The following is a 14238-nucleotide window of genomic DNA, read 5'->3' as shown; positions in this document are numbered from 1 at the left end:
AGTGTGAGGGTAATCTGGTCACCTTCAGGTATCATCTCTTTAGGGTGAGTGTATGTTACCATGAGGGTTTCGAGGGACCTCTCTGGAAGCGTTGTGGGTGATAGAATGATTCTATAGGGTATCTGGTTCCTCCAGGTCTATAACTAGGGGTGATAGAATGATTGTCTTGGGCTATGCTGGTCCTTCAGGTATCTCAACTAGGGTCGTAGAATGATTCTTTAGGGTATCTGAGTCCTTCAGGTCTACGAATAGGGTGAATAGAACTGATTCTATAGGTATCTGGTCCTTCTGTTCTCTAATAGGGGATAGAATGTTTCTATAGGGTATTTGGTCCTTTTCAGGTTCTAATAGGGTGATAGTTTGATTCCGTCTTGGGTATCCTGGTCCTTCAGGTCCTTCTAATAGGGTGATTAGTAACTGATTCTATAGGGTATATGGTCATTCAGGTCTCTAGACTTTGGGTGATAGTATGATTCTATAGGGTTTATGGGTCCTTCTGGTTTTTTTGGGTGATCTTGTAAGCGATGTCGCGTGGGCGTGCTGTGGACTGGCTGGTATCGTATTGGCGTGACTAGAATTGTTCCTATAGGGTTTATCACTGGCACCACTTATAAGTGTACTCTTATTGGGATGATAGAATGATCTATAGGGTTATCTGGTTATTCCGGGTATCTAATTAGGGTGTTGAATGTTTCTATAGGGTATCTGGTACCTTCAGGTCTCTTATAGGACGTGACGCGAGAATGACTTCTATAGGGTAGTCTCCAGGTCCTTCTGAGTCTCTAATAGGGTGGGATAGAATGATTCTATAGGGTAATCTGGTCCTTCATGTCTCTAATAGGTGGGATGAATGTTCCTATAGGGTATCTGGCCTTTCAGTCTCTAATAGGGTGATAGATTGTTCTATAGGGTTTCTGGTACGTCACGCGTCTCATATTGCAGGTGTTTGAATGTATTCTACTTGGCGGTTCATCACGGGGGCACGTCTGGGTTCTCATTTAAATAGGGTGATAGAATGATCCTATAGGGTATCTGGCCCTTCAGGTCTTGAATAGGGTGATAGAATGATCCTATAGGGAATCTGGTCCTTCAGGTCTCTAATAGGGTGATAGAATGATTCTATAGGGTATCTGGTCCTTCAGGTCTCTAATAGGGTTATAGAATGATTCTATAGGGTATCTGGTCCTTCAGGTCTCTAATAGGGTTATAGAATGATTCTATAGGGTATCTGGTCCTTCAGGTCTCTAATAGGGTGATAGAATGATTCTATAGGGTATCTGGTCCTTCTGGTCTCTAATAGGGTGATAGAATGATTCTATAGGGTATCTGGTCCTTCAGGTCTCTAATAGGGTGATAGAATGATCCTATAGGGTATCTGGCCCTTCAGGTCTCTAATAGGGTGATAGAATGATCCTATAGGGCATCTGGTCCTTCAGGTCTCTAATAGGGTGATAGAATGATTCTATAGGGTATCTGGTCCTTCAGGTCTCTAATAGGGTGATAGAATGATTCTATAGGGTATCTGGTCCTTCAGGTCTCGAATAGGGTGATAGAATGATCCTATAGGGTATCTGGTCCTTCAGGTCTCTAATAGGGTGATAGAATGATCCTATAGGGTATCTGGTCCTTCAGGTCTCTAATAGGGTGATAGAATGATCCTATAGGGTATTTGGTCCTTCAGGTCTCTAATAGGGTGATAGAATGATTCTATAGGGTATCTGGTCCTTCAGGTCTCTAATAGGGTGATAGAATTATTCTATAGGGTATCTGGTCCTTCAGGTCTCTAATAGGGTGATAGAATGATTCTATAGTGTATCTGGTCCTTCAGGTCTCTAATAGGGTGATAGAATGATTCTATAGGGTATCTGGTCCTTCAGGTCTCTAATAGGGTGATAGAATGATTCTATAGGGTATCTGGTCCTTCGGGTCTCTAATAGGATGATAGAATGATTCTATAGGGTATCTGGTCCTTCAGGTCTCCAATAGGGTGATAGAATGATTCTATAGGGTATCTGGTCATTCAGGTCTCTAATAGGGTGATAGAAGGGTTCTATAGGGTATCTGGTCCTTCAGGTCTCTAATAGGGTGATAGAATGATTCTATAGGGTATCTGGTCCTTCAGGTCTCTAATAGGGTGATAGAATGATTCTATAGGGTATCTGGTCCTTCAGGTCTCTAATAGGGTGATAGAATGATTCTATAGGGTATCTGGTCCTTCAGGTCTCGAATAGGGTGATAGAATGATCCTATAGGGTATCTGGTCCTTCAGGTCTCTAATAGGGTGATAGAATGATCCTATAGGGTATCTGGTCCTTCAGGTCTCTAATAGGGGTGATAGAATGATTCCTATAGGGTATTTGGTCCTTCAGGTCTCTAATAGGGTGATAGAATGATTCTATAGGGTATCTGGTCCTTCAGGTCTCTAATAGGGTGATAGAATTATTCTATAGGGTATCTGGTCCTTCAGGTCTCTAATAGGGTGATAGAATGATTCTATAGTGTATCTGGTCCTTCAGGTCTCTAATAGGGTGATAGAATGATTCTATAGGGTATCTGGTCCTTCAGGTCTCTAATAGGGTGATAGAATGATTCTATAGGGTATCTGGTCCTTCGGGTCTCTAATAGGATGATAGAATGATTCTATAGGGTATCTGGTCCTTCAGGTCTCCAATAGGGTGATAGAATGATTCTATAGGGTATCTGGTCATTCAGGTCTCTAATAGGGTGATAGAAGGGTTCTATAGGGTATCTGGTCCTTCAGGTCTCTAATAGGGTGATAGAATGATTCTATAGGGTATCTGGTCCTTCAGGTCTCTAATAGGGTGATAGAATGATTCTATAGGGTATCTGGTCCTTCAGGTCTCTAATAGGGTGATAGAATGATTCTATAGGGTATCTGGTCCTTCAGGTCTCTAATAGGGTGATAGAATGATCCTATACGGGCTATCTGGTCCTGTCAGGTCGCTACTTAGGGTGTGCATGAGAATGTATCCTATAGGGTTTTGGTCTTTAAGGTCTCTTAATTAGGGTCGTTAGTCATTGATTCTATAGGGTATCTGGTCCGTCAGGTCTCTAATAGGGTGATATGTTTTCTTTTCGCATTGGTATGCTAGGTCCCTTCTCGGTATCTAATAGGCGTCATAAAATAGTAATGTTGCTTCTGTGGTTTGGTCACATTCTGGTCTCCTTCTAGAGGTGATAGAATGATTATACTAGGGTATCTGGTCATTCAGGTTCTCTAATAGGGTGACTTGATTGTTTCTATAGAGGTATCTGGTCCTTAGGGTCTCTAATAGGATGACTTGAATGTTTCTATAGGGTTTCTGGTCATTCAGGGTTTCCAATTGGGTGATATAATGGTTTCTCTATAGAGGTATCCTGGTCATTTCAGGTCTTCTTACTAGGGGTAATAGAAGGGTTCTATAGGGGTATCTCGGTCCTTCAGGTCTCTAATAGGGTGGATAGAAGATTTATAGGGTAATCGGGTCTTCAGGTCTCTAATAGGGTAGATAGAATGATGATTCTATAGGGGTATTCTGGTCCTTCAGGTCTCTCTAATTAGGGTGTTAGAATGATTCTTAGGGTATACTGGTCCTTCTCGGTCTCTAATAGGGTGATATGAATGATTCTATAGGGTATCTGGGCCTTTCTAGGTCTCTTATAGCGTGGTGACTTAGAATGATTATTTAGGGTATATAGGTCTTCCAGGTCTCTAATAGGGTGATTGAATGATTCTATAGGGTTTCTGGTACCTTCAGGGTCTCATAAATAGGTGATAGAATCGATTCTATTGGGTATCTAGGGTCCTTCAGGTCATCTATTGGCGGTGTTAGATTGGATTCTATTGGGTATATGGTACACTTCAGGTCTATTATAGGGTGATGTGATTGGGCGTCTTACGAGGGTTATTCTGGTCAGGCTCGGGCTCTCAATAGGGTGATAGAATGATTCTATAGGGTATCTGTCCTTTCAGGTCTCTAATAGGGCGATTTAGAATGATCCTATTGGGTATTTGGTCCTTTCAGGTCTCTAACAGGGTGTTAGAATGATTCTATAGGGTATCTGGTCCTTCAGGTCCTCTATAGGGTGACTAGTATTATTCTATTAGGGCTATTGGTCCTTCAGCCGGCTCTAATAGGGTGATTTGTAGGGATTCTTTTTTTGTTTATGGTCCTTAAGCGTCCATCTTATAGGTGATAACGTAATGATTTATAGGGTATCTGGTCCTTCAGGTCTCTAATAGGGTGATAGAATGGTTCTATAGGGTATTTGGTTCCTGTAGGGTCTTCTAATAGGATGATATAGAATGTTCTATAGGGTTATATGGTCCTTCAGGTCCTTCCTATAGGAGTGAATAGAATGATTCTATAGGTATATCCTGGTCTAATTTCAGGTCTCTAAATAGGTGATCTAGAAGGGTCTCTATTGGGTTTCTGGTCCTTCAGGTCTCTTAACCTAGAGGTGATAGAATGATTCTATAGGGTATCTGGTCCTTAAGGTCTCTATTAGCCTGGTGATAGAATGTTTTCTTAGGGTACTCTGGTACCTTCAGGTCTCTAATAGCGGTGGACTAGATTGATTCTATGGGTATCTGGTCCTTCTGGTCACTCTAATAGTGGTGAATAGAATGATTATATAGGGTATCTGGTCCTTCAGGTCTATAATTGGGTGTTTAGAATGATTCTATAGGGTATCTGGGCTTCAGGTTCTTGTATTTAGGGTGACTATAGAAGGGGTATATAGGGTATAGGGTAATTCTGGTTCTAATTTGGGTGGTGATGTTTGATTATCTTGTGCAGGGCTGAGGGTACGGACTGGGACGACGTTGCCTGGGGGTGTGTTGGGTGGGGTGTGGGGGGTGATGGGATACCTGATGGTCCGCCGTCGTATGGGTCGGATATGATAGAATGACCTTATATAGGGTATCCTGGCCCTTCACCGGTCTCTAATAGGCTAGTGTGTACATTGGTTGGGCTGAAAATGGCATCCATTAGACTGTTCTCATTAGCCCAAATGCATCCTGGTAAAGCCCTAGAATCGAAACCACAGCTTTTCTTCCTTTTATGGTATGATCATGATATAATTTAAGATGAGCCTGTGCTCTGAAATTGGTTTGGTTTACAACAAGCCCATAAGCTGCCTCGAGCACAATAAGACGCATCACTAGCAACAAGACATCCTACTCACTGTAACTTCAGATCGGTTGATTTGGGTTGGGGGACCAGGGACGTCTACTTTTCCCCCCACTATGTCCTACTTTTATGAACTAAAAAACGGTCTGCTGGGGGATTTTCCAAAATCGTCAGGACTTCTTGGTCGACGGGGGTCTGCAGTCCAGCAGATAGAACCAAGTTCCGGAAACACTCCGGGCACTCGGACTGAGCTGTCAGCTCCGGAGGACGGGAACAGGGAGCCAGCGGGGGACGGACATCCCGAACCCGACCTGGTGACAGTAGCCTTGACCCCGGCAACCCATTGCTTTCCCTCGCCTTACCTGCATCTCTTCTCCGACTGAGGAAGGTGCGGGCAGCAGTACGCACCTCTATGCAGCTGTGGAGAGATTGAAGGAAAAGCTTTTCTATGTCTTCCAGATTTAGAGGGATCATGGCACCCCCCTCCTTGTCCCCTAATCACACAAGAAGTATGCCCAGGGCGTACTTTGCTTCTGTCTGTATGATATAATATAGGCTTGGGCATCATGTTTTACTGCTTAATTTTTTTATATGTACATTTATATTTGGGTTGGGATGACTATCGCTTGTGCTGGGGGTGTGTGAGTTGCTTAAGGTGGGTTTTAGATGGTTGTTCGGGTGTGGGCGTGGGGTCCGTTATTTTGTGGGTCTGGGGGATCGGTTTTCATATAGGGTCAGCTAAACCCCGCGGACTTATTGGGGAGGATCAATTTGGTTCGGGGTGGGTGGGGTTATAAAGGTTAGTACGGTGGGTTATCCCGTTGGCATTGGGGTGGGGGCAGTTCAGGTGGTAGGTGTTGGTACTTTGTGCCTGGCTGCTTTCATATGATTACGTCGTTAATGTTGGTTAGGGGGCCCACGGGTTGCGTTCGTTGAAGGACGGGTGGACGGTACGCATTTGCGAGTCAGAATGAGTATTGATGCCCTGCTCCCATTCGAGCTGAGATTATGGGGAGTTGTTTCGAAAGACGAAACCCAGGTAAAACAATAATTATCGCCCTATGAAATCATATTGGGTAGGACCGTTTTACTTGAAGTGCATCGGGTGCGGGTACGTATGTTTAAGAGAAGCTTAGTTGTGGTCCACCTAATTTTCAAATCAGCGTGCTGTGGCTAGCCCGTGTTTTATGATGTTCGAGACTTTGTATCGCGGTGCTATGGTGCCGTAGGCGGATTTTTGTTTTTTGCTGGCGATTTCTGCTGTGATACATGACCTTTCGTGAAGTTGCGTCGCTCACTTTAGACCTCCACCCTGCAGGCAACAGCCATTTGATTTCGTTACTCTTCGAAGTCTTCTGTCCATCATCGTATAAAGCCCGCCATGTCTATTTGATTCGGACTCGCCATGACAGTGGTGCGTTAAATACTCGCCCCGTATTTGGATTGCTAGCAGACAGGTCCGTTATGTACGACGTTCGCTTTCCGGGGCTGGGACAGGGGCTGTAGTTCATGTCAGGGCTCACAGGCCGTGGGGGGTTGTGGTGAGAAGGGGGGTTGAGCAAGAGGTTGTGGATGGATGGGGGGAAGACTTTTAGTTTAGAGATCTGCAGCGAGTTTTATAATTTGTGGGGGATTCTGTGTAGGTATGGGGTTGATTGGTTTCATTTCATTGGACGGGGATCTGTGTGCGGTTATTAGGGTGGGGTAACATTTGTGTGGTTCGTAGGATGGATTATAGCGTCTCCATATGCCTCCCATGGACGGTGCGTTGGTCTGCCCAAGAGGTTTCTAAGGCCATAGAAATATATCAAAGATGGCAGAGGAAGAAGAACTGGTGAGAATGGTCAGGGACATCCCACAGACCACCTCCATCCACAGACCTCACCTCCATCCCACAGACCACCTCCATCCCACAGACCACTCCAACCTACAGACCGCCTCATACCCACAGACCACCCTCCCATACCCACAGCTATCCTCCATATCCACAGATCCACCTCCATCCCACAGACCACCTCCATCCCACAGGACCAACTCCATCCCACTAGACCACCTACCAACCCTACAGACCCTCCTCCATACCACAGACCACCTACCATCCCACTGACCACCTCCATCCCACAGCTACCACCATACCATACACAGACCAACTCCATCCCACAGATCCACCTCCCCATCCCACAGACCAACCTCCATCCCACAGACCAACTCCATCCACAGACCACCTCACATCCCACCAGCCCACCTCCATCCCACAGACCAACCTCCCATCCCACAGGACACCTCCATCCCACAGACCACCTCCAACCCACAGACCACCTCCATCCCACAGACCACCTCCATCCCACAGACCACCTCCATCCCACAGACCTCCTCCATCCCACAGACCACCTCCATCCCACAGACCACCTCCATCCCACAGACCACCTCCATCCCACAGACCACCTCCAACCCACAGACCACCTCCATCCCACAGACCACCTCCATCCCACAGACCACCTCCATCCCACAGACCACCTCCAACCCACAGACCTCCTCCATCCCACAGACCACCTCCATCCCACAGACCACCTCCATCCCACAGACCACCTCCATCCCACAGACCACCTCCATCCCACAGACCATCTCCATCCCACAGACCACCTCCAACCCACAGACCACCTCCATCCCACAGACCACCTCCATCCCACAGACCACCTCCATCCCACAGACCACCTCCAACCCACAGACCACCTCCATCCCACAGACCACCTCCATCCCACAGACCATCTCCATCCCACAGACCACCTCCAACCCACAGACCACCTCCATCCCACAGACCACCTCCATCCCACAGACCACCTCCATCCCACAGACCACCTCCAACCCACAGACCTCCTCCATCCCACAGACCACCTCCATCCCACAGACCACCTCCATCCCACAGACCACCTCCAACCCACAGACCTCCTCCATCCCACAGACCACCTCCATCCCACAGACTACCTCCAATCCACAGACCACCTCCATCCCACAGACCACCTCCATCCCACAGACCACCTCCATCCCACAGACCACCTCCAACCTACAGACCACCTCCATCCCACAGACTACCTCCAATCCACAGACCACCTCCATCCCACAGACCACCTCCATCCCACAGACCTCCTCCATCCCACAGACCGCCTCCATCCCACAGACCGCCTCCATCCCACAGACAGCCTCCATCCCACAGACCACCTCCATCCCACAGACCACCTCCATCCCACAGACCACCTCCAACCTACAGACCTCCTCCATCCCACAGACCACCTCCAACCTACAGACCACCTCCATCCCACAGACCACCTCCATCCCACAGACCACCTCCATCCCACAGACCACCTCCAACCTACAGACCTCCTCCATCCCACAGACCACCTCCAACCTACAGACCTCCTCCATCCCACAGACCACCTCCATCCCACAGACCACCTCCATCCCACAGACCACCTCCATCCCACAGACCACCTCCATCCCACAGACCACCTCCAACCTACAGACCACCTCCATCCCACAGACCACCTCCATCCCACAGACCACCTCCATCCCACAGACCACCTCCAACCTACAGACCACCTCCAACCTACAGACCACCTCCAACCTACAGACCACCTCCATCCCACAGACCTCCTCCATCCCCCAGACCTCCAAAGACACCTCCATCCCCACAGGACCACTCCATCCCTACAGACCACCTCCTAACCTTACAGACCACCTCCTTCCTCACAGACCACCTCCATCCCACAGACCACCTCCATCCCACAGGAACACCACATTCCCACAGAACCTCCTCATCCCACAGACCACCTCCCATCTCCACAGGACCACCTACAGGACAAGGGCAGCTATCATCCTGCTTTGCTGTTGGTCTATCGGTGCAGATGTTTGGGTATCTATTTGTGCTTGTGTGCACCTGGACAGAGGCTGGATGGTGGTAAAGAGAAGTGATTGAGAATCCAGTAAGGCTTTTCTTCTTAAGAACGCCACAAACTGAATCGCTTGAGGTTTGCCAAAAGCACATTTTGACAAACCAGCTTTATTTTAGAATAAGGTCCTGTGGACTGATCTGGAAACAAAAAGACCTGAGTTGTTTGTCATAAAAAATAAGGTGTTCTACATAGGTGTCGGTTATCAGAAAACCCTGTATGCTACTCGCTGTAGACATTATTAGTGGCGAGGTGGTTCATTCATGCTTTGGGGGCGGTTGTGCTGCTGCGTTGCCCCCCCATTTGCTGGCACGCTGGGGGACATCGTGGGTAAAATGTGATTGCCGCGCATGGAATTCCAAATCAATATCAGCAGAGTCCTTAAAGATATATGTTGCCAAGAATCTCAGTAGGAGTAGAATAGGTTAGTTTTCTGAGTGCGACTGGAATTATTGTTCAGCAAGGGAGTTTGCGCAATGATCAAACAGGTAGATCTAAGCTCACATCTAGCTCAGTGGTCTTTCATTGCATGTAGGTGGGTTCTGGGATTTGCGGTCTTTACCGCTGTGCGGGTTCCTTCGTCCCTATTCCACAGGAGCGCCTGTGGGATTGATGAGATGTATAGTGAGAGCAGGACTGTACCCGCAGAGGTGCTTTTTCACGGCACGCAATAGGTAAGACTAACTGGAACTGGATAGTTAGGCTTTTCAAGTAATAGAAGGGTACCGCTAAACTGCCTTCATCCTATTGGGATACTCAGTGAACTCGTTCAAAGCTACAGGAAGCCACTAGAGGCTGTTGTTTTTGCAATAAGAGGTTCTACTAAATATTAATGTCTGTTTTTTGCTAAGGTGCTAACATTTTTGCACCTGTCAAATTTAGTTTTAATGAGTACTACACATTTTCTGTTGGTCCATTAAACCTCAATTCAATGCTGAAATATTCAGTATTGATCCATCAGTCATCAGATATATCAAACTGAAATAGCTGCTGGAAACACCCAAATATTTAGAAATAGGGATGCACAAACTTTTTCATATGACTGTACCATCTGCCATTGTTGATCTAAGGTGGCAGTGGGCGCTGGTGGTGTTTTCTCCGGGGGGGGGGTATTAGTCAACTTTAGATTTTAATATATAAAACTATTTATTTTCTATTTAATTTTCAGAATCTGCTTATTTAATAGCAACTATGCAAATTAAACATAATAAAATAGACTATATTCTATTATTTTCCATGTGAATCCCAGGTTGTTCATTCTTCTTTGCCTTTTCTACAAAGTGCTTTAAATCAGTCCCAGCTGAAAAAGGAGGCAGGGAGGCAGTATAAAGCCTTAGCCTCGCTGCGTGCAGTTAGCCTCGCTGAGTGCAGTTAGCCTCGCTGCGTGCAGTTAGCCTCGCTGCACGCAGTTAGCCTCGCTGCATGCAGTTAGCCTAGCTGCTCGCAGTTAGCCTAGTTGCACGCAGTTAGCCTCGCTGCATGCAGTTAGCCTAGCTGCATGCAGTTAGCCTAGCTGCACGCAGTTAGCCTAGCTGCACGCAGTTAGCCTCGCTGCACGCAGTTAGCCTAGCTGCATGCATTTAGCCTCGCTGCACGCAGTTAGCCTGGCTGCACGCAGTTAGCCTAGTTGCAAGCAGTTAGCCTCGCTGCATGCAGTTAGCCTCGTTGCACGCAGTTAGCGAGCTGGCTAGCCTTGCTGCATGCAGTTAGCCTCGCTGCACGCAGTTAGCCTCGCTGCATGCAGTTAGCCTAGCTGCAAGCAGTTAGCTTAGCTGGCTGCAGTTAGCCTAGCAGCAAGCAGTTAGCCACGCTGCATGCAGTTAGCCTCGCTGCACAGTTAGCCTAGCTGCAAGCAGTTAGGCACACTGCAAGCAGTTAGCCTAGCTGCATGCAGTTAGCCTCGCTATATGCAGTTAGCCTAGCTGCAAGCAGTTAGCCTCGCTGCGAGCAGTTAGCCTAGCTGCATGCAGTTAGCCTCGCTGCATGCAGTTAGCCTAGCCTTGGAGCTAAACCAGGTCTTGGAAAAGGACATTTCTTGCACCATTTTTCTGCGCTAACTGGGAGTGAGAAAGGCGCTAACTGGGAGTGAGAAAGGCGCTAACTGGGAGTGAGAAAGGAGCTAACTGGGAGTGAGAAAGAAGCTAACTGGGAGTGAGAAAGGAGCTAACTGGGAGTGAGAAAGGAGCTAACTGGGAGTGAGAAAGGAGCTAACTGGGAGTGAGAAAGGAGCTAACTGGGAGTGAGAAAGAAGCTAACTGGGAGTGAGAAAGGAGCTAACTGGGAGTGAGAAAGGAGCTAACTGGGAGTGAGAAAGGAGCTAACTGGGAGTGAGAAAGAAGCTAACTGGGAGTGAGAAAGGAGCTAACTGGGAGAGAGAAAGGAGCTAACTGGGAGTGAGAAAGGAGCTAACTGGGAGTGAGAATGGAGCTAACTGGGAGAGAGAAAGGAGCTAACTGGGAGAGAGAAAGGCGCTAACTGGGAGTGAGAAAGAAGCTAACTGGGAGTGAGAAAGGCGCTAACTGGGAGTGAGAAAGAAGCTAACTGGGAGTGAGAAAGGAGCTAACTGGGAGAGAGAAAGGAGCTAACTGGGAGTGAGAATGGAGCTAACTGGGAGTGAGAAAGGAGCTAACTGGGAGAGAGAAAGGAGCTAACTGGGAGGGAGAAAGGAGCTAACTGGGAGTGAGAATGGAGCTAACTGGGAGTGAGAAAGGAGCTAACTGGGAGAGAGAAAGGAGCTAACTGGGAGTGAGAAAGGAGCTAACTGGGAGTGAGAAAGAAGCTAACTGGGAGTGAGAAAGGAGCTAACTGGGAGAGAGAAAGGAGCTAACTGGGAGTGAGAAAGGAGCTAACTGGGAGTGAGAAAGGAGCTAACTGGGAGTGAGAAAGGAGCTAACTGGGAGTGAGAAAGGAGCTAACTGGGAGTGAGAAAGGAGCTAACTGGGAGAGAGAAAGGAGCTAACTGGGAGTGAGAAAGGAGCTAACTGGGAGTGAGAAAGGAGCTAACTGGGAGTGAGAAAGGAGCTAACTGGGAGAGAGAAAGGAGCTAACTGGGAGTGAGAAAGGAGCTAACTGGGAGTGAGAAAGGAGCTAACTGGGAGAGAGAAAGGAGCTAACTGGGAGTGAGAAAGGAGCTAACTGGGAGTGAGAAAGGAGCTAACTGGGAGAGAGAAAGGAGCTAACTGGGAGTGAGAAAGGAGCTAACTGGGAGTGAGAAAGGAGCTAACTGGGAGTGAGAAAGGAGCTAACTGGGAGAGAGAAAGGAGCTAAGTGGGAGTGAGAAAGGAGCTAACTGGGAGTGAGAAAGGAGCTAACTGGGAGTGAGAAAGGAGCTAACTGGGAGAGAGAAAGGAGCTAACTGGGAGTGAGAAAGGAGCTAACTGGGAGTGAGAATGGAGCTAACTGGGAGTGAGAAAGGAGCTAACTGGGAGAGAGAAAGGAGCTAAGTGGGAGTGAGAAAGGAGCTAACTGGGAGTGAGAAAGGAGCTAACTGGGAGAGAGAAAGGAGCTAACTGGGAGTGAGAAAGGAGCTAACTGGGAGTGAGAAAGGAGCTAACTGGGAGAGAGAAAGACACCAAGACTTGTTTGGAGGAAAATCTTTAATAGATATGAAGCTGTGGAGCAAAATGTCTGCAGACAGAAGCAACCGACTGTCAGGAATCCGTTGACATTCAGCTGAGGGGAAATGATGAGGAACAGGAAATGATATGGGGAACATGCAAAGACCCGCCCCCTCAGTATCTGTAGGACAGAGAAGGCTGCCCCATCCTCACAGGGGGGACAAACAGGCCCCCCAGCAGCAACCTCTCCCCCCACTCCAGCAGCTTGTTCAGGGAGAGGCTGAATGGGGACAGCGGGCCCCGCACCTTCACTGGGCTTTGGCTATGGCAGGGGCCCCTGAGCACCTCCTCTGGCTGCGGGGCCCCTGCAGACTGAGGACTGCTGCTGGCCAGAGGGGGGGTGCAGGTCCCCAGGGGCCTCAAAGAGAGGGAGAGGCTTTTCCGTCTCTCTAGGAGGGAAGCAGTACCTAATGGGAATTGTAGACATGTGCTCTGGGCCTCATGAGGGCCCCTGCTGCACTGGTGGTTCTGATCCAGAGTCTGTGGCCCCTGCTGCTTCCCACTGTCATGGAGTAGTGAGCATCTGGACTGTGAGGGGTCCGCAGAGACGGACTGACTCAGATAGTTCTGGTTCTGACTGCACAAAGACCTGCTGACTGTCTCATCCGCCGAGGGCCCCTGGTTCTCCTGCTGCCGCGCCATCGGGTCGCCGCCGGGGCCCTTCTGGTTGAGGGTGCTTTGGAAGAGCTGCAGCTGTCCCAGGAAGTTGAAGTTTGGGGAAATGGTGGGTCGGCGCTCTTTGACAAACCTTATAAGGAAACAGAGAGGAAGTGGGTCAGAGCTGCTAGTGGACCGCATTTCACACATGATGAGTCATTTCTGCTCCGCAACAACAGCAGGGCGAGAATGAAAGAGACAGAACCAGGAGCCCTGCAGCGGCTCCGGGGCCCACACGGGTCCAACACTTACTAGCATCAAAGCTTTACATTTAGCTTAAATGCAGGAATGGAGGACAGAAAGGGGACAGGACAGAAACAGGCAGCTCAGATGGAGGATGAAGACAACTTCAGAGACAGTCTGAGCAACATGGAGGTCATCTGGAGCGATCTTCCTCTGCTCTTGTTGCAGTGTTCATGAACCTCTGAAGATCCTCCAATATGGCCACCAAACATCAGGCCTCGGAGCTGCTTTCCTAAAGGCTGGCACCAGTAGAAACCCCCGGGTCCAGGGTTCTATTTAATTGATCGGTCTGAAGAAGCAGGGTTAGGTCAGCTCCTGATTAAAAGCTCCACTGGATCAGAGGTTCTGTAGATGTCTGATCCAGTGGAGCAACAAGGAGGCCTCCATCCCCCATTTATGGCTCCAGATGTCCTGAGTCAGGACCAGACATCTGCTCCTGTCCACAAAGACACTGGACACACTGGGAACCAGAACCTTCTGGGTTCTGTTCCTCCTAAAGACTCACTCAGAACCAGCATGATGCTACCAGGAGGAAGGTGAGAGCGACGCACCTGTAGGCGTGGTCCAGGTCCATCTCCAGGCGGTACATAACGTAGGCCACAGCCAGAGCCGGGGAGCGGGAGATTCCTGCGGCCCGGGCCA

The 14238-nt window shown here is 48.5% G+C and overlaps 1 protein-coding gene across 1 annotated transcript; it reads right to left on the bottom strand.

The window, feature by feature from the left end:
• Positions 1–12656: 12656 nt before the first annotated feature.
• Positions 12657–14233, bottom strand: si:ch211-195b15.8 (the record flags this gene model as incomplete). The annotated part of the gene is made up of 2 exons (XM_038278398.1): positions 12657–13444; positions 14148–14233. Coding segments are annotated over 2 exons (720 nt in total), but the record flags the coding sequence as incomplete, so codon positions are not given.
• Positions 14234–14238: the final 5 nt, after the last annotated feature.

Source organism: Cyprinodon tularosa, unplaced genomic scaffold (assembly GCF_016077235.1).
Source record: "Cyprinodon tularosa strain WSP-4 unplaced genomic scaffold, ASM1607723v1 ctg1402, whole genome shotgun sequence".
NCBI lineage: Eukaryota > Metazoa > Chordata > Actinopteri > Cyprinodontiformes > Cyprinodontidae > Cyprinodon > Cyprinodon tularosa.
Note: the sequence above shows the minus strand (reverse complement) of the source record. Positions and strands in the feature narration are given on the sequence as shown.